Source organism: Macrotis lagotis, chromosome 1 (assembly GCF_037893015.1).
Source record: "Macrotis lagotis isolate mMagLag1 chromosome 1, bilby.v1.9.chrom.fasta, whole genome shotgun sequence".
Taxonomy (NCBI): Eukaryota; Metazoa; Chordata; class Mammalia; order Peramelemorphia; family Peramelidae; genus Macrotis; species Macrotis lagotis.
In genome coordinates this window covers 22981759-23006720 of record NC_133658.1, presented here as the reverse complement: position 1 = coordinate 23006720, position 24962 = coordinate 22981759, and the positions used below count along the sequence as shown (strand labels likewise).

General features: G+C 47.8%; 1 protein-coding gene across 19 annotated transcripts in view; it reads left to right on the top strand.

The window, feature by feature from the left end:
* Positions 1-24962, top strand: part of DYSF (dysferlin) — a 256063-nt gene that overhangs the window by 122109 nt on the left and 108992 nt on the right. For all 19 annotated transcript variants that reach the window (XM_074195818.1, XM_074195810.1, XM_074195853.1 and 16 more), the window contains 10 exons: positions 144-321; positions 2157-2281; positions 4145-4251; positions 9851-10049; positions 13229-13384; positions 20118-20249; positions 20382-20548; positions 20943-21057; positions 21489-21594; positions 22226-22368. In XM_074195818.1, the coding sequence (XP_074051919.1) occupies positions 144-321; positions 2157-2281; positions 4145-4251; positions 9851-10049; positions 13229-13384; positions 20118-20249; positions 20382-20548; positions 20943-21057; positions 21489-21594; positions 22226-22368 (1428 nt within the window). The remainder of the gene's footprint in view (positions 1-143; positions 322-2156; positions 2282-4144; positions 4252-9850; positions 10050-13228; positions 13385-20117; positions 20250-20381; positions 20549-20942; positions 21058-21488; positions 21595-22225; positions 22369-24962) is intronic.

Below are 24962 nucleotides of genomic sequence, written 5' to 3'. Positions count from 1 at the left end.
AGGTCCCTTTCAACTTTAAGTTCAGAACCTAGGGCTCTTCTAGTCTCTCCCCCCTTACAGAGGAGGAAACTGAGGCCCAGGAAGGCCGGGTATTTTGTTTGGGGTCAAGCATCCTCATCCCAACCTCTCTTTCCTACTCTCAGAAGTATCTCAGAAGGCGGAAATACTCCCTGTTCGCCACCTTCTACTCGGCCACCATGCTTCAGGATGTTGATGATGCCATACAGTTTGAGGTCAGCATTGGAAATTATGGGAACAAATTTGACATGACCTGCCTCCCGCTGGCCTCAACTACCCAGTACAGTCGAGCTGTCTTTGATGGTAAGGGCTGGTGGCAGCCTTTGTGATGGGGCAACCTAGCAGGAAAGAGACCCCCCCCCCCAAACTGGAGCATTGGGCCCTCAGAGGTGGAAGAGGGAGAGCAGGTCCTGGGGGCCCACTTGACATGTGTAGGAGGGAGGGGCCATTTGGAATTTCCTTTTTTAACTTCTTTTGGCTAACCAGGAGCTCAGCTCTGTTGTTTCTTCTGCGAGAGGGCTTCATTGGATTGGAAACACCTTGATGGCAGGAGCATCTGTTGCCTTTTTTTTTTTGTATCCATAGGTCTTAGCATAGAATAGCATGCTTAATAAAGACTCATTGAACTGACATGAACTTCCAGTGTCTAAATTTGGCACCTTGGAGTGGTCTGCCCTAATTATGGCTTTGGAGAGCAAGATGTGATGGGAACAGGAAGGACAAGAGAGCCACCGGGGAAACCCAAAGCTAAGAGGGGTTCAGTTCTTTTTGAGTTTTCCCTCTGCCTCTCCCTCCTTCTCCTTTCCCACTGACTCTCTTTCTCACTCTTCCTCCATCCTCGCCTGCTTTTCCTTCTCTTCCTCCTCCCTTTTCTTCTCCTTTCCTTCTCTCCCTCTCTTCCTCCTTCTCCTTTTCCCTCTCCCTCCCTCTTTTCTTCTCCTTTCTCCCTCCCTCTCTGTCCTTTCCTCTCTCTCTCTCTCTCTCTCCTTCTTGCCCCCTTCCTCTTGTAGTCTTAGAAAATGACCCAGGACACTGAAGGGTTCAGTGACTGACCAAAGTCACACAGCCAAGTGTAGGTCTGAGGCAGGACCTGAACTGGGGTCTTCTTTTAAAAAAATTTTTGTTGATATTTTATTTTATTTTTTCAACATGGGTCCTCTTGACCCCAAGGCCTTTGACTTGCAATGCATGCTGATAAATGTTTAATAACCATTTTCTGAAAATTCAAGTATTAAATTTTAAGTTGGATTATTACCATTTTCTACATCACTTTAAGTTTAGACAATTAGCTGAGCAATAAATCAATATCAGGAAAATTTAACCACCTGCTCTCATGAGCCCAGGAGAGATGGGGTACCCCAGGACACCCAGGGCCCTGCCCCTTCAAAGTGCTCTATAGAGCTCAGTTGCTACTATTGCAGCTGTCATGGTGAATATCATCCATCAGTTCCTTCATTTTGCAGCCCCCTGACCCAATCTCTCCTCTTCTCTCCATCCTTACCCTGTTTCATTTTTAATAGGATCCCATTGTTTTTCTCCCCCTTGGTGATAGGACCCAGGCGTGTCCCCACCAGTTGAAGCCAAGGGACTTTCCCAGATGGGGTCCTGTCCTCTCCCCTTCCCCAATTCCCTTTGCTATTCCTCCCTGACCAGGGTGAGCAGGAGCCTGCAGCTGGGGTTGAGGGCACAGCTGGGCAGCCGTTCTTCGAGCACTTTCAACCAGCTGGCCATTGTTGACTCAGGCACTTGGCCCAAACCACCAGGGAGGTTGCCCTGGGCCACATCTGTGGCATCCGTCAAGGCTGGCAAGGGATGGATTATGCTCATGTTGCTCCCTTGTTGCCAAGGCCAACATTTTTTGGTATGCCAATTCTTTTGATGGGCTAAGAAACCCTAATATGGACAGCGCAGCCTCCAGTTAAATAAGTGGTCCATTGGGCGGCTAACAGAAGAATAAGCCTAGGTAAAGGAGCTTCCTTTGGTTACTGATGATCACTGATGACCTCACTGGAGGTGAGGAATGTCAAAAAGGACACCTCTCTCCTACCCCAGAATTTGGTTGTGTGGTACCCTTCTTTCCTCCACTCTGCATGCACAGTTCAGCCTCCTTCCTTCCCTTCCTCCTCTCTTCCTTCCAGGATGTCATTACTACTATTTGCCTTGGGGCAACGTGAAGCCTGTGGTGGTGCTGTCCTCATACTGGGAGGATATCAGCCACCGGACGGACACGCAGAACCAGCTGCTGAGCATCGCGGACCAACTGGTGAGCAGCGACTACGGCCCGGCCTCCCCAAACCCCCTGCCCTTCCTATCTGTGCAGGACTGAGAAGAGAAGACTCAGAGAGGCAGCTAGATTTCTTAGTGGATGGAGCAAATGGTAATGATAGCTACCCAACCTCCCAGAGAAGTTGTGAAGATAAAATGATACGATACTTTTACAGATCTTAAAATACGTAGAAATGCAAGTTATTACTGTGATTATTATTAATAATTTTGGGGGTTAAGTGACTTGCCCAAGGTCACTTAGCTAAGTAAGTATTAAATGTCTGAGACTGTATTTGAACTTGGTCCTCCTGACTCCAGGGCCGGTGCTCTATCCACTTAGATGCCCTGATTGTTAGGGGCATCTCTTAGGGGAGAGAGGATTAGTCTTATTCTCCTTGGCCCCCAAACTATGGATAATGGGGAGAAGTGCCTAAGAAGCGTATTTAAGCTCAGTCATTAGCCTCTTTGAACCTTGGTTTCCTACCCCATACAATGAGGGGGTGAGATCAGTGATAAACCTGGGAATAGATGAGATCGCCAAGAGCAAGAATATAGAGAGGAAGGAGAGGAGGGCCGATGCCATTGGGAAGAATTGCCTACATTTAGAATTTGGGAGGAGAGCCACAAGGGAGGATCATTGAACTGGGAGGATGGTCAGAGAAGCCAAGGAGAGAGGGTCTTAAGAGAGAGAGGCCAAAGAACCTGGAAATATTGGAAGAATCATCAGTTGATTGGTAGCAATGGTTGGGATCAAATTCTGAAGAGCCTTGAATGCCAGGCAAAGGGAGATGGACCTTAATTCTAAAATAAGCAATAGGAAGCCATTGAAATTTCTTGACTGGGGCAGGGGAGAGGGAGACAGTAGTGCTTTAGTCAGTCTGCCTTCTTTCTTTTTAAAAAATTGATATTTTATTTTTCCAATTGCATGTTTGTTATGAAAGTTTTTCTAACAATCTGCATGCATATTTATAAGTTACACAATTTTCTTCCATCCTCCCTTCCCATTCCCCCCCACCCCCCAGCGGAGAATAGTCTGGGGATCATTGTACATTTGTGCTTAGCATGTTTACATATTAGTCATTTTCTGTGTAAGGAATTAGGATTAAGGGGAAAGCAAGAAAACCATGGGATATGAATAAAGTGAAATTAAAAAAGCTAACATAGCGTTCATTCAGATTCTGTAGTTTTGTTTAGTTTTTTTCTACATCTGGATGTGGATCTTTCTTTTCTTTTCAAAATGGTTTATTATCTTTTGTTTTTACATTCTGAACATTTCTCCTTGCCCTCTCCCAGAGAGCCACCCTCATAAGGATGAGTAATGTAGAGAAAACAAATCAGTTTGGTAAAATGAACTAACATGCCACAATATTCTGCTACCTTCATGTGCCCCAATATATTTAGTCATTCTCCAGGTAGCTATTTGGCTTCTGGCTCTCTCTTACTACAAAAAGTAGTTTGAAAATAGAAATGCACTGGAGGCCTTTTTTTGGATTTTGACTTTTTTTGGGGGGTATAGGAGTCTTCTGTTTTATTAAAGTAGAATTTATTCATAAATCAGTCAATAAACAATTCTGAATTTTAATTATTAATCAATTATTAGTTATTCATTTATTAAATACTTACTATTCACCAAGTACTAATAATTCAAAAGAAGGCAAAAATGTGATCCCTACCCTCAGGGAGCTCACCATCTAATGGAAGACTTATAAAAAAGGGTCCAAACAAAAGAGGAACTGGGTTGTGCTTGGGTGAAGGCAGAGAAATAGGATTGGGGTGGGTAGAAGGAAGGGGCTTCCAGGTCTCTCCTCCTATGGTCACTCCCTTGATCTGTCTCTTTGCCCTTCTTTGGGTGGTCTTCTAGGAATCTGGCCTGAATCAGGTCCATGTGGCTCTCAAGGCTCAGTTTCCTGTGGAAGACCTGGATAATCTGGTGGCTCAGGTGATCGACAACCTCATCTCTGACTGCAGGTATTTATTCTTTTCTCACCTCTTCTCCCTTCCCGACCCCAACTCCTCCATCATCCCTGATGCTCAGTCTGCCCTCAGTGGGAGGGAAGGGGGTGCTGGCTAGGCTGGCTGCCCACTGCCTTCAGAGGTTTCCGAGCCAAAGCACGAAGTTGCAAAGGTGATACTTAGAGCAGATCATAAATCTCCTGGCTGCCGCTGCTGCTGTTGGGCTGAGTCTGTCCTGGGGCCCACCTGAATGGGCAGCATTGTGTCTCTCATTCCGGACCCCTGATGGGATCTCCAGAAGAAGCTCATAGCCACTCCTTGTCCCCCATGATCTCTAGCCTTGATCTCCACTTCCCCTCCCAAGATACCTCCGAGGAAAGCAACTTGACAGGTAGGGGTTTTGCCTGTTGAATTGAGTGAAGGGGGGGAAGTGAGTCCAGTGTCAGCAAAATCCAATTAGATTAGGGCTCAAGAGTCTGATTTGGTAGGGCTGAGATGATAAGGGAGAATGGGATGACCGGTGATGACCTTTATGGGCCGGAGGTAGGATTCGAACTTTCTGATGCCCAGCCCATGGTTCTATCCACTGGGTCCATGGGCTCCTGGAGGAGCCCCCCCAGTGTGTGTGTGTGTGTGTGTGTGTGTGTGTGTGTGTGTGTGTGTGTGTGTGTGTGTGTGTCAGGTCCCTAATCATCTCCCCCACCCTCTGAGGAGGCAGAACAGGATGGAAAGAGACCCTGGCCCAGAACGATCCATGAAAATATATGGTCCGACAAATGCTTCAAAGCATGTTCTTCTCACTTATTCGTTCATTTGCTGATTCAAGGAAGATTTATTGAGGGAACTGTTATTTTTTTAGAAGGAGAATTAGCAACAGGCAGGGATGGGACTGGAAACTGGGCCCCTGATTATCTTAAGCACTTCTGGGGAGGCGTCCTGGAGCAGAAGACGCCAGCCTTGGGACACCCTGGAAGATCCTACAGTCAATGCCCTAAGACACACGCAGATCCACAGATCTGTCTCTTCTGAAATGCTTACACATGATAGGGCTTTGAGGGCAAGCCATCCCTGCCCTCAGGAAGCTGACAATCTCCTCCGGGAAAATGTTCCCTTTGTTGATGCCCCCCCCCCCACTTCTCAGCTGCTGCTCTGGATGGGCAGGGGCTCCAGGTTCTGTCTCTGTGTCTAGTGACACATCATCACATCACCTTATTCAGTTATAAAGATAAAAACACCTAAGTAGACCCTGTCCTCAAGGTGCTGACATTATTATGCTATAGTGGATAGGGTATGGGCCCTGGAGTCAGGAAGACCTGAGTTCAAATCCAGCCTCAGACACTTCACACTAACTAGCTGTGTGACCTTGAGCAAGTCACTTGACCTTGATTGCCTCCCATCCAGGGCCATCCCTGGTCAGGATGACTGTCTGTGGAGGAGAAAATGAGGCTGGGGGCTTAGCACCGCTCCCCCCTCAAATCTAATTCAGGTGCTTGTCATGGCATCACCTCCCTGATGTCCTGATCTTCTTCGAGAATGAAGGACAACCATCATCATCATCATCAGTGCCCAGGATATGTATGAAATGATGTTAAGCCATTTAAGAAATGTTTGTTGATTGACTGATGGATGGGATGAGGAGCTGCATTCATTCGGGCCTGGGGTGCTTCCTTCCATCTTTCCTTGATGGAGGTTTAATGTCAACAATCTGGTTGTTGTCCATCAGTAAGCATTTATGAAGCTCCTACTGTGTGCCAGTCACTATGATAAGTTCTGAGGAAACAAATACAGGAAAAAAGAAAGACAGCTCCTGTCCTCAGGTACCTTACATTCTTTAGGAGACAACCCCTAAAAGGGCAGCTGAAAAGTGGGGAGGGGGAGGCAGAAGAGACCCAGGGGACCATGATGAAAAAGTCCGGAGAAGCAGAGGTTGGTGGGAAATGAATAGGGAGTTTGGACACCTGGATCTTTGCTTTGTTTCCACTACTGTAAGAAGAGAGGGCTCAAATGAAACTTAAATGACTTGCCCTGGGTTTCACAGCCAGTAAGCCCATGGGGCGGGATTCGAACTTGTGTCTGGCACTCTATCTGTTATGCTACCCTGCCTCTCATCCATCCAGTTCTCAGTTCTGGGAGCTTAGGACTTGGGCTCCATTTCAACTCAACCAGCATTTCACTGAGCTGAAGTCGCCTTCCTCTGTGAGTCACAGCCTCTCTGAGGCTTGTTTCCCCTCTCTTTAAAACAGCCTCTTCTGTCTGTGATGTGGCATTTTGGGGTTTGGGTGCAGTTGGCTCCCCCTCTTCTTCTGCAAGAGTTCCTCATTCCCACCCCACAACAATTCCTTGTTCCATCGCTACAGACACTAGCTGAGTGACCCCAGGCAGGTGACTTGGCCTCTCTGAGCTTCCTGAGACTATCTCCCTAGTTAACAGAGAGGTTATGACCTGCCTGCCCCCCATCTATGCCTCCTGCACTCTGCCTGCCACGAGGACCCTGCATGGGTAGGAAGAAACGACACAGAAACAGAAACTCTAAAGAGTTAAGGGAAAAATACTTTCTGTATTTCTGTAGGTCCCACAAAATTAGTGACATCCCAAGGACAGGGCCTGGGGTCTTCCCATCAGACCAGTGACACCCCAAGGACAGGGCCTGGGTCCTCCCATGAGATTAGTGACACCCCAGGGCCTGTGGCTCCCCATCAGACCAGTGACACCTCCAGGACAGAGCTTGAGTTTCCCCATCAGACCAGGCTGCCCCAAGGACAGGGGCCTATGTCTCCCCAACAGACCAGGGTCTCCCTCACAGCAGGGTCATTGTCTCTCATCAGACCAGGCTGCTAGGAGGGGCTTTTGTCTCCTTATTAAGGGGTGCCTGAAACCAGGGGCTGGGTCTCCTCACTCATATGCTTGTTGTATTGGCTCATTTTGAGAGGTAGAGGTAGAGAACTCTGTGGCTTTGGCCCAGATTTCTTCCTGGGATCGTTTTGAGGTGTCTTCACATCCTTTGTATAATCCCTGTCCCCATTTCCAAAGCCAGACAGAACATTTTGGGGGCCGCCGTTCCCTTTGGCAGTATCTGCCCCCCCATCTTCCTGGGTGGATAACTGAGTGTTGACTGTCCTGGCCCTCCCCACCCCCCACCCCCCTGGAGTGTTCCTGCTGATCAGGAGGGGCCCAGGTTTCTTCTCAGACTGGGGTGATGCCAGGTATTCACTCAGAGAGCCTTGGCTGGGCTCGTGGCCTCCCTGCAAACCTCCCTCCTGTGGCGGGTCTCCCAGCCGCCCCCAGCCGCTGTCCCCTAGCTGGAGCCATAAATCAGCACAGCGGCCTTCTCAGTCCAGGGCTTGGGGCCTGCTCCCCAACTGGCAGGCCGGGGCTAGCCAGTCCCGGGTTCCTGTTTTGCCCCTTCTGGGAAGGACCCCCAACTGCCGAGACAGGACGATGGAGAGGCCCCCCACCTCCAGCCCCCCTCAACCCTCCCCTGCAAGCAGCAGAGCTTCCTCTTGGCCAGGCTGGGCTGTGCTACGTGACCTGAACCAGGCCCCGGGGCTTAGGTTTCCCTCAGATGGAGCTGGCGCTTGGTTCCCCCTCCCTGCCCACCCCCCTTCAAAATTCAATTAAAAAAAATAACAGGAAAAATGTCGTGAGGCTGAAGGCTGCCAAGGCAGCGTATCTGGCGGGCGGGCGGGCAGGCGCTGGTGCCGCTCGGGCGGTAATTGCTTCTGCATAGCTTGGGGAGATTGGCAGAGAAATAAATCAGCGTGGAGCCGGGAGCAGGGAGCCCAGACAGGGCTGCCGCTGCTGCTGCCTCTGCTGCAGGAGGGGAAGGGCGGGCAGGACGGGACAGGGTGGGCGGCTGGCTGGCTGGCCGGTCACTGGGGATGGCTGGGCCGAACTCGGGCTGGGGGCGTGGGGGCAGGCCGTCCCTTTCTTCCCTTTGCGTGCCAACTTCCCTTGGCTTTCTTCTGGAGATGCTCAGGAGGAGTGGGTGGGTGAACTCCCCAGTCTGTGGGGATCTGAGTCATTTGGACCCCCCTTCATCTGGAAGGGAACCCCCTGGGCAAGGCTACTGGATCAGAGGACTTGGGGGGCAAGGCTAGGCCTCAGACTTGGGGTGCCCCTCCCAGAGAGAGAACCTTTATTCTAACAGGGGACAAATACCTCTCCATCTCCCTTTCAGGGAGTTCCCTGGTCTGTTTGGGGAGTTTAGTTATCAACACTCCATTGGAGTCACCCCTCTAATGCACTTTGTGAGATCTTTGTTTCTGGTTCCTCCTGAGGATGCTTGGGGTCAGAGCGATGACCAGAGGGGTACATTGGGCAGCAGGGGGTCAATACGAAGCTCTCTTTGGCCATCAATCTTCCCAGTCTGACTGCTGCGGCTTATCAGGACTCCCATCAATTCAGTGTCGAACTAGACTTTCTTTTATTTATTCATTCATTCATTTATTTTTTTGCAAGGCAATGGGGTTAAGTGACTTGCCCAAGGTCCCTCAGCTAAGTAAGTAGTATGTGTCTGAGGTTGAATTTGAACTCAGGTCCTTCTGATTCCAGGGCCAATGTTTTCTTCACTGCACCACCTAGACTTTCATTTATAGGTAGGTGCTTGACTACCCCATGACCAGCCCTTTGCTCACTTAGGTTGAGGGTTCAAATCTGGTCTTGGACACTTACTGGCTGTATGACCCTGGGCAAGTCAACAGACCGCTTTTTGCCCAGGTTCTTCAACTGTCAAATGGAGATAATGATCCCTAGATTATTGGGAAGTTCCAATGGGATAATATTTGTAAAGTGCTAAGTAGAGAGCATATATAGTAAGTATTGACTAATCAGTAAACAATTATTCATCACCCACCATATGCTGAGACTTGTGCTCAGTCTTAGGAATACAAATCTATAAATCCTATCTGTAATTTTTATCCTCATTTTATAGATGGGGTTGAAGCGACCTGTCCAGGGTCACACCACCATGTGTGATTTGAACCCACCTATTCCTGGTTTGGGTTCATTGCCCTACCACAAAGGCCTCTTGGTGGGGTGTGGGGGAAAGACAACTGGACTAGGGGTTAAGAGATGGAAGTTCAGACTCCAACCTTGCCACCCACTGGCCATGTCACTGAGAGTCTCCCTTCAGGGTCCTGAGACTCAGTTTCCTCATCTGTAAATGGGAGTATTATTATTACTATATGACTTCTTGAGACTCAGTTTCCTCATCTGTAAATGAGAATATTAATACTTTATGACTTCTTGAGCCTCAGTTTCCTGAACTGTAAATGAGAATATTAATACTTTATGACTTCCTGAGCCTCAGTTTCCTGAACTGTAAATGGGAATATTAATACTGAATGACTTCCTGAGACTCAGTTTCCTCAACTGTAAATGGGGATAATAATACTACATGACTTACCACTGTTTTGATTGAGAAAGCACTTTGTAAAACCTTGTACAAAATAAGTATTTTATTAATACTTTTTAAAGACATTGCTGTCATTTCCCGACTGCATCCCATCCGACTCATTCTGCTCCTGTAATCCACCACCTCTTTGCTGAGCGAGGGAGGACACAGGTTTATTCCTGGCATCCCACGTGTGTCTGTTGTCTCTCCTTCCATGGACAGCCAGCCTCTGGTGGATGTTAGGGAGAAACCTTCGGCCACACATCTGGACCATTACTTGTACCGACTTCGAACCAACAACCTGACCCAGATCATGCACGCCGCTCTGGAGCTGAAGCATGCCAGCGCCGGTGAGGATCTGACCGCTGCCCTGGAACAGGCGGAAGACTGGCTCCTGCGACTGCGGGCCCTGGCCGATGAGGTAGGGTAGGGTCGGGAGCCTCGAGGCCCTCAATCGATGTCGGAACTGGAAGATGACCCAATTCTGCCTCTTCCTATAATGAGGGTTGGGGGTTCGGGATCTAGATTTCCTTTGAGGTCCTTTCTATCTCAACTCTGCTTCTTGGAGTTACTTGGTCAGACCCCTCTCCTTTTGGGCCCTAAGCTTCCAGTCCCTAAACTAAGGATGAGAGCGAACCTCCCTGGTACCAATGGTCCCATAATGCTGGCATCTCCCAAGGCAATATTTTCAAATTCAAAAATTAATAAAGCTATGAGAAGGTTAGGTGGTAGCTACTTGGCAGTCTCTGCTGACGTGTTAAAGGCTTTCTAGGTTCCCGGCTAACCCAACATCCACTCTTCCATCCCTCTCTGGGACACTGGCCCTTAGAGGGGCTGGATAGTCACAAGGGAACAGAAGCTCTCTGAGGGAAGGAGTTAGTTCTTTTTTGGTAATCTCTAAATGCTGCATCATCCTCGTGGTGCCTATTTATTGGCTTTACGGACTGAGAATTGATGGAAGAGAGGAGCAGTTGCAGGGTGAAGAAATCTCGGATTTCTAAAATGACGCCTAATTAGATCAGACTTGCTGAGTAAACATGAATCTACTATCCTAGGACTGAAATGGAGCCAGAATGCCCCATGGACGTCCTGGGATTAGAGGACCACTGAATGAGAGCTGCAGGGGAATTGCAGCAGTTAGTCCAAGCCCCATTCATTTTGTGGGTGAGGAAACTGAGGCCCAGAGCTTGAAGCCCTCCCCGAAGGGTCAGGCACCAGAACTGCCCACGATATCCCTCGAGGTGGATGGGACCAGGGGAAGAGTTGGATCCTCCCTTTGGAGGGAGGCTAGAGACCCCACGCAGGGAGGTTGGTGGGCTGGGGGCTAGTGGTGGCGGTAGAAGCTGTTGATTTATTACAGTCCATGCTGAGGTAGAGAGTTGGAGGATAAAGGGAAGGGGAAGGCTGGGGAGAAGAATTTCCGGAGGAGTTAGCTCTCCCAAAGACTGGGGAGGGTTGGAAGTAGAGAGAATTCCAAAGCAGAAGGAAGGCATCCAGAAACATTCATCCTCTAAAGCTAACTTTGGACCTCTTCCCTGTGAAAAGGAGCTCAAGCCTGCAGCTTGTTAGCTCAGTGGTTAGAGCCTGCTTCTAATGAGGCCAAGGTTATGGCTTTAGTCTCTGTCTGGGCCACATAGTTAGACAGAGGAAAACTCTTCTGTGACCACAAACTGATACCCTCTTCCCCCCACCTAGCTCGGTGACCTGGGGCAAGTCACTAAAAAAACCCAGCCTTTTCTTGACTCAGTTTCCTTAAATATAAAATGGGAATCGTGCCTCGGGGTTTTTTTGAGGATTAAATGAAGCAATATTTATTTTGAAAAGTGCTGGCACATAGTAGGCACTATATACAATATATGTATATAAATGCATATCCTCGTTCTCCTAAAAGTCAGACACCCCTGATCTTGGCCATAAATGGACCCCTCATCCTGGTTCCAGAATTTCCCCTGACTCTCTACTAGAGAATAGATTTATTCTGGGGTACAATTTGAACCTTAATGAACCCTGGACCAATAAGCATTTATTGAGTGCTATCTGTATGCCAAATACCGTGATGGGGACTGGGAATGCGCAGACAAAAAGTCAAAGAGTCCTTGCCTTCAAGGAGTTTCCATTTGACTGGGGGAGGGGCTATATGGACAGAACTAAGTACATGCAAACTAATTTTTCCTTTGCCTGGGTCTGTGATTTCACAGGTAAGCCCATGCCAGGACCTTCCTCTGCCAGGGCCAATCAGTACCTTCTTGGCAAGCAATTAGGTGACTTGGCCAGGATGATGCCATCAATGTGTATCAGAGGCAGGATTTGAATGCGGGCCTTCCTTGGTATCAAGGCCACCTGGCTATACATTCTAGGACTGCCAGATTGACCTAGAAAACCACAATTGAATGCTATCTATGTTGTGCTTTTATTTATTTAGTTAAACATTTCCCAATTACATCTCAATCTGGCTCAGGTTGTGAGTCTGATAACCAGCTTCTCTCATACATAATTAATATAAGTATATAGAGAAATAATTTCAGGGAGAGCACTTATGGCTAGAGGGATCCAGAAAGAGGGGTCCATCCCCCTGATCCACCTCCTGTAGAAGGAAGGATCTTTGTTATGCTTTGAAGGAAGCTTGGGGTTCTATGAATTAGGGTGTCCCAGGCATGAGAAACTACCTTTACCAAGTCATGGGGGTGGGAGATGGGATGGCATCTAGAGGGAATGGTCAGATTCTCCAAATTCCTCAAATTCCCCAAGATCCCCCAAATTCCAGTTTGTTTGGAATACAGAGTTTTAGAGGAGAGTTCATGTGCAGTCAAGGATAGAGGGGATGGGCCTGGAGTCAGGAAGACATGAGTTCCCATCCAGCCTCAGATGTTTCTTGGGCAAGTCATTTAAACTGCTTGCCTCAGTTTCCCCATCTATAAAATGGGGATAATAAGGGTACCTACCTCCCAAGATTGTTGTGAGGAATAATGAGTTAATATTTGCAAATCCCAGTCTAGTTAGTACCTGGTACAAAACAGGCTATGTAAATGTTAGTTTTTATTGGCATCATCATCATCATCATCATCATCATCATTATTACCTGTTCCTCCAAGAGTTTTCTTTTCCTATGATAGAGCCTAATCGTTGCCTCCCCCCATCCCTTCCAATCCACTGCTTCTAATTCAGCCTTCATTGGCCAACAGGAATCAATGGGATGTCTTCCAAGTCTTTAATGTGGGTCTCGTACCCTTCCTCAAATGGAGGTGTTCAAGACCCAACTCCTGCCCTCGAGGCCCTTCCAGTCTCAGAAATGCCATGAAAGGACAATGGAGGCAGGGCAGATCTGGGACCAGACTGTGGTCTAGACTTTGGGGGGGAGGAGGGTGTGATGAGCTCCATGGGAAAGGCTTCCTGGAGAAGGTGGGATTTGAACCAGACCTTGCAGGATGGTTGGGATTTGGCGTGGCGGACCGCGGGAGGCTGACTGCCAAGGATGTCTGGGCTGGTGTTTGGGCTGTGATCTGATGGGCTGTGGGGACCTGGCTGGGGAGGGATGGAAGGGTACCCCGTCCGCAGCCCTCACCTTGGGGTCCATTGTTCTTCCTCCCCCCATCCCCCCAGCCTCAGAACAGCCTGCCCGACGTGGTGATTTGGATGCTACAAGGGGACAAGCGCGTGGCTTACCACCGCATGCCAGCCCACGAGATCCTCTTCTCCAGGACTGGGGCCAACTGCTGTGGCAAGAACTGTGGGAAACTACAGACAGTATTTTTGAAAGTAAGTCTTTCTATCCCCCTGGGGGTCCTCGGTGGCTTAGCACTCCCCTGGCTTCCCTTGACTTGAGAACCCGTCTCTCCTCCTGGCCTGTTGGAAGTCCACGGGCCTGGGGAGAAAACAGAAACCCAAGGAATAAGGGAGAACCCACTGCAAACAGCCTCCTCCTCCCTTACCCCCCCACAAAGCACCCCAAAGTCGAGGAGCTGAGATGTGGTCCAATGGACAATAAGCTCCTGTGACCTTTTAGATATAGAGTTAGGGGGTCATCTCATCTAATCCTGCCCCCTCTTTTACAGAGTAAACTGAGGCAAGGAGAGTGATGATTGGACAAGATCCCACAGCTAATAAAGAACAGGTCTAAGATTTGGAGCCTTGTTGGGAGATCCTAGAGTTAGAGCTGGAAGCGACCCCCAAGGTCATCAGATCCAACAGGCTCGTTTTACAGATGTGCCCCAAGTCACAAGGCGGTGAGCAGCCTGGCCAGGATTTGAACTCAGGTCCCCTGACTCCCAAGCATCTCATGTGTTGTTGTATCTGGGGCTTCTATTTATGTATGGGACTGTAGATGGAAAAAACCTTGGAGATGGTGGAGTCCAAATCCTGGTAACATCTGGGGAAACCAAGGCCCAGAGAAGGAATCCTAGACTTTGTACCTATAAGAAAGAAACCTTAGAGGTCATGGAGTCCAATTTCTTCAGGCAAGGAAGTTGTCCAAGGTCACAAAAATAGAAAGATTCAGCGTCAGAATTTGAATTCAGGACCTTTGACTCCAAAGCCAGTTTTTTTAATGGTCCCACTCAGGGGAGGGACTACTTATTTCCTTCTGGGGGGCTCTTTGAGGGTGTCTCCTGATCACAGGGGGTCCTTCCTGGTACCATCTTTGAGACTGCAGGGCTGGACCAGACCTCATCCCTGGTGTCCACCAGGCTCTGCCTTCTGGGGTTTCTCCAGACCTTTTCTGGCTTGGGTGTGGGTCCCTCCCCAAAGTCCTCCACTATGGGAAAAAGAGGGCTGCGTGGTCTGAGAAGAGACCTCTCCTTCAGGAGTGTCTAGCCCTGGGCTCCCATCCTCTTCAGCTCAGGGTTTCTAGTGCGTGGCTATATCCTTCTACCCCTCTTGGGGAGGGGTCTGCATGGCCACTTAGCAGGGGAGCAGGTGCTCAGGGCTGGGGTCAGCTGCCTTGGAGCCGACACTCTCTATGGGCCGCCCATACCTCATTAATTTGGAGAAAAATCAGAGGCCAGTTTGGCCCCAGGAGCGTGTGGTCAGGACATGGTGCTGGTCTGTTGGCTGGGCCTTCGACACCAGAATCCCCGGGCTCTTGTAGGGGGACGGGAGGGGAAGAAGGGAGAGGAGCTGTCTTGGGGGACTTCCTTATAAGAGGAACAGCTGGAAGGAGCCCCTCATTCCATGAAGGGAAAAAACCAGGTTCCCTGGAGATGCAAGGACCTGCCTAGAGTCTCCCCCAGCTCAGAAGGGTGGGACCGGCTTGTGGATCTCTGGATTCTAGAGTCAGCGTTTGTTTCTGGACCTCACTGCCTTCCCCAAAAAGCAGACTGGGGGTTAGTCAGAGCCAGCATCATGGAGCAGGAAGAGTTCCCCCCCCCCCAGTTTGGTATATGATGTTCTAGATCAAATTCTGGCTTTTTTCCTTTTTTTTTGTTGGAACTGGCATGAGCCCTTCCCTTCTCTGGGCCTCAGTTTCCTCCTTTGTCAAGTGGCAGGGGGAGGTTGGATCAAATGTTCTAAGATCTCTTTCACTTGGGGAAGGGGATTCTGATGTGAATCTTGATGATGGAGACCCAGGCTATGGTTCTGATCCATTTGGCATCAGAGGTTCTAGATTCCAATTCTGACTTTGTCCTTTTTTTTGGTTATAAGTGGCATGAGCCCTTTCCTTCTCTGGGCCTCAGTTTCCTCCTTTGTCAAATGGGAGGTGGAGGTTGGACTAAATGTTCTAAGGTGCCTTTCATTTGGGGAAGGGGATTCTGAAGTGAATCCTGATGGCAGGGACCCAGGCTATGGCTCTGACCCCCAGACCCCACAGCGTCAGGGAAATCTAAGCTGAAAATTTACCCTGGCTCCAAGTGTGAGAAAAAAAATAGAGAGAAAATTGTTCCTTCGAGTCTTCCCCACTCAGTTCATGAGCTTCTCCAGAGTGTCCTGAGTAAACGGAGAAAAAATGTTGGCCGGGAGCACAGACCAAAAAAACATTGGTGTTTCTCCACTTCAGCCGAGGTCGGAAAAAATGATCCGCGGCCCAGAGAGCAGAACCCCAAAGTAGACATTTCTCCAATTGTCAGAGCTATTTTGGGGAGAGCGGGCTGGCTGGGGGGGCAGGCCCCAGGGAGCCCAGTGGTGGGTGGGAATTCCAGCTGTCTCAATTTGGGGGGGGCAGAGAAGGCAGGAGGGGGGAGGAGGGAGAGGACACAGCTGAGTGATGAGTGAGAGAATGAGTGATGGGGGGATATTTCCATAGTCAGAGGTTTGTGGTGTGGGGGGTGCGGGCAACATCTGGGGCCAGCGGCCTCTCCCTTCCTTGATGAGGCGAAAGCAAGTGTTATTCAGGCTGACGGGGGGTGGATGAGGGTAGGGTATGAAGAAAGAGACCTGGGATGGGGTGGGGGTGAAGACCTGGGTTCGAGATCTGACTCCATCACTTACTAGCTGCCACTTTGGGGGCAATATGCCTCAGTTTCCCTCTTGCTTAGCCTCTTCATAGGGTCATTTTGCAAATTAAATCAGATCATGATGTAAAATTTTCAGCTCTTAGACTTATGGGAATAACATTTAAGAACAAATCTATAGCCATCTAGGATCTCCAAGGTCATTCGAACTCAGACCTCTCATGAATGAATGAATGAATGAATGAATGAATGAATGAATGAAAACAAAAATTATTAAGCACCTGCTAATGGCCAACACTGTAGTGATGGAAATACAAAAGCTTCTGCCCTCAAGAAGTTTACATGCTAATGGGGGGAGTGGGACCAAGGTACTTTGGTTGGGAAGTTACCAGGTGAGGTCATGAGGAAGTAGGTTGGCACACCCCTTCTTGGCAGGTCTAAAACTAGAGCCCAGCAGGTTAAGGCTTTACCCACAATTCACTCAGGTATTAAAGGGAAGAAGAGAGATTTGAACTTGGGGCCTCTGACCTGGCTCTTACCATTATGCCACACTGCCTCTCTTAACTAAGGAGCCCCCTCCCTCCAGGTTAGGGATTTGTCCAAGGTCACATAGGTAGTGAGTGGCTACTAAGAGATTATGAATAATAAATGAATAAACACATTGCAAAGTGTAAGGCTAGAGAAGTTTGTTTTCTTTCCTGACTTTTTATATATTGTCTCACCCATTAGATTATGAGCTCCCTGAGGGCAGGGACCATTTTATATTCCCCAGTAGGCAGGAAGCACTTGATATTTATTGCCTGGTAACAATGGGTCCCCTACTCTGAGCCCTGATCCTAAATTTTTTTCTTACTTAGGTGTCCTAGGAAGAAAGTTTCCAATAAACTAATTTTCACTGAAGTCACAGAATCATAAGACTTTGAGCAGGGAGTCTTAAGAGATTTCCTGGCCCATCTTGTTAACTGGGGAAACTGAGGCACAGATTAATGAAGTCACATAGATCATCAGAACTGGGATATGCAATCAGAACCTCTGCCTGCTAAACCACACTGGTATTAGGGACTAAACGTCTCATCTTCCTGGAGGTGGCTCTGGACTCTGCCTAGAGCATTATGCTCTTGCTTTGGTCCTCAGAGCTTCTGATGGTTAGGGTCAAGAGCCACTGAAGACTTGGGAACAGTGGCCAGTCAAGGGACCGAGATCACACTCAGGCCCACAGGGAGAGAAAGCAATTTACTAAAGCACTCCAAGCTACTGACCCTCTCTTGCACCATTTTTCTTAAAAATGAATGGATTATCCATCTCTCCTTCCTCTTAAGTGAAAGCAGAATGGCTGCAGGGATGGGGACAGTCTAGGGAATGGGATGGACTTTTGGTCAGTGGTTCCTTAATCATTTGTCTCCCCTAAAGTAGCCTAAGAAATCTCAAATGGTTCCATTAAAATAGTATTATCGGGGTGGCCAGGTGGCACAGTGGGCAGAGCACCGGCCCTGGAGTCAGGAGTACCTGAGCTCAAATCCAGTCTCAGACACTTAATAATGACCTAGTTGTGTGGCCTTGGGCAAGTCACTTAACCCCATTGCCTTGCCAAAGCCTAAAAAAAATAGTATCATAAATTAATTTTGAGAAGGTTCAGCCATCAAGCCCATGACCTTTATTAACTACTTACCAAGTGCCAAAATGCAATGAAGAAACAGAAGCAGGAGCTCACATTTGAGAGGGGGAGACTGCACCCATCTCCTCATTTCCCAAGGCTGCATCCCTTTGCAGCTTCATTGACTTCTCCACCTGCTCCGGGAGCTGGGAACCTTCCCTCCCCACCTCTATCCTTTTGTGTGTGGACCCCCCTCCCCCAGTAGACTGTTAGCTTCTGAAGGGAAGGATTGGCTTTCTTTTCATCATATTTGTATCATCGGCACTGAGAACAGGATCAACAAAGACACTCTCAAGGTCTCTCTGAAGATCTTTGGAATCAATCATGAGCTGTAGGAGATACTAGCACAGGTCTGCCCAGCATGGCGTACCCACATCAAAGATGGCACTGTACTCTGTGAGTGTTCTGTGGCTCAAAAGAAATGCGAGAGGTGCAAATTTAGAAGACTCAGTTGCTCCCATGTACTATTTGTGCCTGACCTGGAGAAGAGCATTCCCAGCTCGTCTTGGTCCACCAGACACAGTTGGACACGCTGAACCTTGATCCAGACACAGTGATGTCATTTGGTCTTTTTTGAGAATGAAGGACACCCACTACCATCCTCAGCACTTAGCAGTGTCTGAGTAGACACATAATAAATATTTATTGACCAGTGCCTGTGTGCCTCCATTCCATAGAATGTACTTTCCTTGAGGGATTTTACTAGCTAGGTGCTAGCTGTGAAACCCTGGGCAAATCACTTGACTTCTGACTGCCTCAGTTTCTTCATCTGCAAAATGGGAATAATAGTATCTCCCCCCCACCAGAGTTGGCATGAGGATCAAATGAGATACCATTTATAAATCACTTTGTAATGTTTACAGAACTACATTGTTATTATATCTTTATAATGAATAAATATATAGTGAATAATGTAATTTAACTAATTACAAATAATTAAAATTATAATATATTTAGATGATTATATAAGAATATATATTTAAAATGAATTATAATTAATAAATAATGCTATAATTATAAATATAATTATTAAAATTGTTCAGTAGTCTTCAGTCATTGTCCTCTTCCATGACTCCATTTAGGATTTTCTCTTTTTTTTTTGCAAGACAGTGGGGTTAGGTGACTTGACTAAGGTCACACAGCTAAGTATTAAGTATCTGAGGCTGGATTTGAACTCAGGTCTTCCTGACTCCAGGGTGGTACTCTATCCAGTGTGCCACCTAGCTACCCCATCCATTTGGGATTTTCTAGGAAGAAATCCAGGAGATGTTCACTATTTCCTTCCCCAGCTTATTTTGAAAGATGAGGAAACTGAAGCAAACAGGGTTATGTGACTTGCCCAACTACTAAATGGCTAAGGCTAGATTTGAACTCAGGAAGAGTTGTCCCTCTAACTCCAGGCCCAGGGCTCTCTCCTAGCTGCTCCAGATAGTTAATGCTACATTATTATTATCCCCACCATTATTAACATCATCATCGTTTATTTGCACACAGTAGGCATTTAATGATGGATTGGATTAATAACAATACTAATATTCATACGACCATAGCATTTTATTCTTTTCTAAACATTTTTCCATTTCTCAGATCTGATATATAAAAGGTCCGTCATTCTCAGACCCATGGGGAGAGGGGTCACCCTTTCTCTATCAGATTTCTCTATCTAGGTGCGGAGAGGGGTAGGTTTGGGCTAGATGTCAGGGGAAATTTTCTGTCCTTGAAAGTTAGCCCTTCCTTCTTTCCCTCCTCTGGACACACGGCCCCCACAGTGGGCTGCCTTGACTTTGGGCGAGCACCTCCTGCTTGGAGATCTCCGAGCAGAAAAGCTAGGTGATAGATCTACAGCTGATCTCGTATAGCTTTCCCATTTCACAGATGAAAAAACTGATTCCTGTCAAGCTTAAATGACTTATCCAAAGTCACAGAGGCAACAAGTACAAGAGTCAGAATTCGAACCCAGGTTTTCTATTGTCAAACCCAGTGCCCTTTCCACCAAGTCCTGGTTCTCTTTTATACATTTTGGTTAAATGAGGGACCAGAGAGAGGATGTGGTTTGCTGGATAACACATAGATGGTTGGGTCTAGAAATGACACCGGGCCATTTCCCTTCTGTTGATCCTCTCTCATCCAAGTTGAAAGTAAGGTCCTCCAGGCAGGAACCATTACCCTTTCATCTTTGGATCCACAACCCAGCACGTGGGAGCCACTTGATAAATGATCATTGATTGCTAGGTTTTGGAATGGCCAATGGTTCCGTGTCTTCACCAAGGGCCACATAGTGAAATGGGATGGTGTGAAGGATTCAAGTGAGTCATTAGATTTTTGATCAGTGGATAAATCTGTAGCCAGGACCATCTTTAAGATCAAGGGGAGATGAGGGTCCATCTTGCTTGAGGGCTGAGAGATGAAGGAAGGGGTCCTCAGTTTATTTGCCTTCCTCTTTGGTGTTTAGTACCCGATGGAGGGAGTAAAGGGCTCCAAGATGCCAGCCCAGATCCGGGTCCAGCTCTGGTTGGGTCTTTCAGTGGATGAGAAGGAACTCAACAAATTTGCTGAGGGGAAGCTCTCTGTCTTTGCTGAGACCGTAAGTAACTGCCCTTCCTCTTCTTCCTCTCTCTCTCCCTCTCCATTCCTTTCCAGGCTGGGTCACAGTCCTGGACTATAGATCCTCTCCCCTTTTAGACTCAGTTCCCCTCTTTTCTTCCCTCTCATCTAGTATGAGAACCAGACAAAGCTGGCCTTGATGGGGACCTGGGGGACTGTAGGACTCACCTACCCTAAGTTCTCAGATGTCACCAGCAAGATCAAACTGCCCAAGGACAGCTTCCGTCCATCTGCTGGCTGGGACTGGGCTGGGGACTGGTTTGTGAGTCCTGAGAAAACGTGAGTCTGGGCTTGGGTCAGGCTGGCAGGCTGGGTAGGGATTGTTGAATGACAGCAGGGGTTCTGATCAGCATGTATGATCTCACCATCTCTCCCTCCCTCTTCCCTGTCTATCTTTGTCTTTCTCTATACTCTCTCTTCTCTATCTGCCTCTCCTCTTCTCTCCTCTCTTCTCTTCCCTTCCCTCTTTCTCCTCTGTCTCCTCTCATTTTGTCTTCTCTTTCTGTCTTTGCCTCACCCTCTGTCTGTCAGGGGCCATGCCCATCTGAACCCTGGCATCCCAGTGACCCGTGGGCAGACTCCTTGTGGGAGGGGACTAGAACTTTTCTCAAATAAGCAGCTCTAGAAGGAGACTCTAACCACTCTTCTGACCAACCCCCTTTTCGTGGCCCAGGCTGCTCCATGATGTGGATGCTGGTCACCTGAGCTTTGTGGAGGAGGTATTTGAGAATCAGACACGACTGCCTGGAGGACAGTGGATTTATATGAGTGATAACTACACAGATGTGGTGAGGAAGGGCCCTGGGGATGGAGAGGCAAAGTCTGGGACTGGGGCTATGTCCTTGTTCTCATACAGGTTAGAGAGGGGGTGGTTTGGGGCACAGAGAGGCTGAGACACTAGCTTAGTCACACAGTCTGGGGCTTGGCTCTTTGTGGCTTTGGGCATGTTTCTATCACTGTTGCTTAACTGTCTATTTTTTCTTCCTTTCTGTTTCTCTTTCCCCATTCTCCTTCCTTCTCTCTCCACCTCTGTCTTTGTCTTCCTCCTCCATCTTCATCCATTTCTCTTCTTCCTATCTCTCCCTTTCCCTCTCCCATGTCTTTCTCTTACCTGTTCTTTTCTTTCTTTTCCCCATCTTTGTCCTACTCATTTCCCTCTTTCTCTTCCTTCTCATTCTCCTCTTTTGCTATCTCTATCTCCCACAATTCTTTCCCTTAGAATGGAGAGAAGGTGCTTCCCAAGGATGACATCGTCTGTCCTGTGGGGTGGAAGTGGGAAGATGAAGAATGGTCCACAGATCTCAACAGAGCTGTTGATGAACTAGGTAGGATGGTCTGATGGTTAGGGATGGCAAGGGGTGGAGTGGGTCTAATTGCCTGGAGGATAGGATCCCTTCCTGCCTGCAGGAGACAGTCCTGTTCTGACTGAACTCTTTGGCTTCACTGCATGGGAAAATACCAACACCATTGGCTTTTGGGGGTGAGCAGACCAGTCTCTTCAACCTTGGATGACGGTGCTGATTAAGGTGCTGAAACCCTGGCAAGCCATTGGAAACCCAGCTCACTTAAGCAAGCATTTATTAAGCACCTAATGGAAGCCTGGGTGCTGAGGATGCAATGGAAAAAATGGAACAATCCCTACCCACAAGGATGACCAGATCAGGAGATCCAAAGTCTAAAGCTTTTCTCCTCCCTGGGGAAGGTCCACAGTGACCCTCTTCCCCCCATACACTGGGGTAGTGAGAAACCCTACTGTAGGAGCAGCAAGGTGGGGCAGTGGATAGAACACTGGCCCTGGAGTCAGGAGGACCTGAGTTCAAATCTGGCCTCAGACACTTAATAACTGCGTCGCTGTGTGACCTTGGGCAAGTCACTTAACCCTATTGCTTGAAATGAAATAAATAAAAAAACCCTACTGAGAGAAATGGTAAGTCACCTGGTGCTGGTCTCTCCCAGGCTGGGAATACGGCCTCACCATTCCTCCTGACCGTAAGCCAAAGCACTGGGTTCCAGCCGAGAAGATGTATCACACCAGCCGCCGGCGTCGCTGGGTACGTCTTCGAAGGAGAGACATCAGTCAGATGGAGGCACTGATAAAGGTGAGTCAAAGGGGGGGGCCTGGGGTTGGCAGACTTGGAAAGATCATGTCAAATCCAGTTTTCTCATATTGATCACAGGGTGAGAGAAAGAGAAGGGAATGAACTTCCTGTGTTTTGAGGATCTATACTCCTCAGAGAGTCTATGGTTATTGAGAGAAAGAGAGATAGATCAGAGATAGATAATTGGGTAGAAAGATAGATGAATAATGAATGGATAAATAAAGGATAGATTGATAAATGGATGAATAATTGAATAGATGATGGATAAATAGATGATAGATAAATTAGAGGTGGCATATACTATAATGAGAGAGATATATAATAGATTATAGATCATACATAGGTAATGGATGATAAATAGATGATAGATAAATGGATCATTAAGTGAGAGATGAGAAATAAATAGTGGATAGATCATAGATTGTACATAGATAAAGATCAATAAATGAGACATGTAAAATGGATCATATATAAATGGATCAATAGATGATAGGTGCTAGACAGTTGGATCAATAAATGAGACAGATCATAGACAGATCCAACATAGATAATGGACTGACCCAAGTACCTGCCCTAAGATGCTTGCACTCTATAGGGGAGATAATAGGTACAAAAGTGAGGCTATATCCAAGGTGGTTGGGAAGGATAGCTGGGTGATGCAGTGGAGTTCAAATCCAGCTTCAGACACTTAATCATGACTCACTAACTCAGATACACTGGGTAGGTGGCCCTGGGCAAATCACTTCACTCTGTTTGCTTCACTTTCCTCATCTGTAAAAATACCTGAAAAAGGAAATGGCAAACTACTTCAGTAGCTTTGCCCCCAAAATTCTGAATGGCGTCACACAGAGTTGGACATGACAACCACAAGTTAGAGAGGGCAGGTTTGAGGAGACACTTTTCACATAGAGCGTCTGGGTTCTCCAGGCTCTAACTTCCTTCCTTGAGGGGGGCATACAGGGAGGCAGAGGCGGAGGCTGGCCAGACCAGGCCTCCAATCCTCCTCTCAGGGCTTGGCCAAGGGCCAGATTAAAGCTAGGCCAGCCTCCAGTCAGACACTTTGCCCCTCCTCACCCCAGCAGCCACTGGGACCAAATGTTCCTGGGGCTGGAACTGGTGCTGGGAAGACCCAGGAAAACCCCACCAGGCTGGGAGTCCCAGAAGTCAGACTGCGGATGCATCAGTATTCAGGACTTGGAGACAGTGCTGCTCCTTCTTCCCTGGATAAAGGCTTAGAAAACAGGGCCCCTGGGACTCTCTCCCTTTCTGGACCCAGGACCTCTTCCTTAGTGGGTGTTTCCTCTACCCCTTGTCACTGTGTATTTCTTTTCTATCCCTTGGTTACTTACCTGTGAAGATAGAGCAGCTCTTCACTAGAGTGTAAACTCCCTGAGGTCAGGGTTTACCTAGCATATATGCATATGGATGTGCATGCATATCTATATTTATAGATATGTGGGTGAGAGAGAGCAGAGAGACAGAGACAGAGAGACAGAGAGAGAAAGACAGAGAGACCGAGAGAGACAAAGAGATATTGAGACTGAGAGAGACAGAGAGACAGAGACAGAGACAGACAGAGACAGAGAGACAGAGAGACAGAGACAGAGACAGACAGAGAGACAGAGAGACAGAGACAGAGAGACAGAGACAGAGACAGAGAGACAGAGACAGAGACAGACAGAGAGACAGAGAGACAGAGACAGAGAGACAGAGACAGAGACAGAGAGACAGAGAAGCAGAGAAAAAGACACACAGAGACAGAGAGACAGACAGAGACAGACAGAGACAGAGAGACAGAGAGACAAAGAGAGCCAGACTCTGGTTTTAAATAATGTAGGGAAGCTTCCAGTGAAGAATTCTGTCTACCAAGGCAGGTCAGAACCTTCTCTGCAATTTATCATTTCCAAGAGCCCTCCAGAGTATGCATGGAAAAGGCTCATGACCTATTCAGGACTATACTCCCAGGATATGTGATTCAGATCCAGGGCTCCCTGGCTTTGGTACCAGAACTCTGTCTGTTACAGCACAAAACCTCTCTCTAGTACACAGTAGGAATATAATAAGTGCTTGTTCCCTGATTGTGGGGTGCCGGGTCTTCTTCTGTTCTGGACCTTCCTTCTGTGAAGGTCATGGCAGTGGACATAGGAGTGAGATGGGCATGTGCTGTGACTCTCACCCCTTTTGATGTCTCCACAGGACCTGGAATTGGGAGGGTGGGAGATTAGGAAAAGGGGTGTGGGGCAGGGCCACAGGAGGCCCGAGAGCATCATTATAATGACTCCAGATGTTTAAACCTTTCAAGACTGAATAAGCATTTGTCCTGTGAGGGAAGTAGTACAGATAGCCTCATTTTACAAAGGAGAAAAGTAAGGCTTGGAGAAGTTAAATGACTTGTCCAAGATCAAAGAGCCAAATTTAGAACCCATATTCTCTGACTCTTAAGTTGTCTTGTTTCCACTTTGCTCTAATTTTTTTCTTCATCTTCATCTCCTCCTCCTCCTCCTCCTCTTTGCCTACTGTTCTGTCCCTCCTGGATAAGGAAACTCTCTTTCCAATATGGGTTGACACCTTCTTGCAGCTTAGAGCTGTAGAGA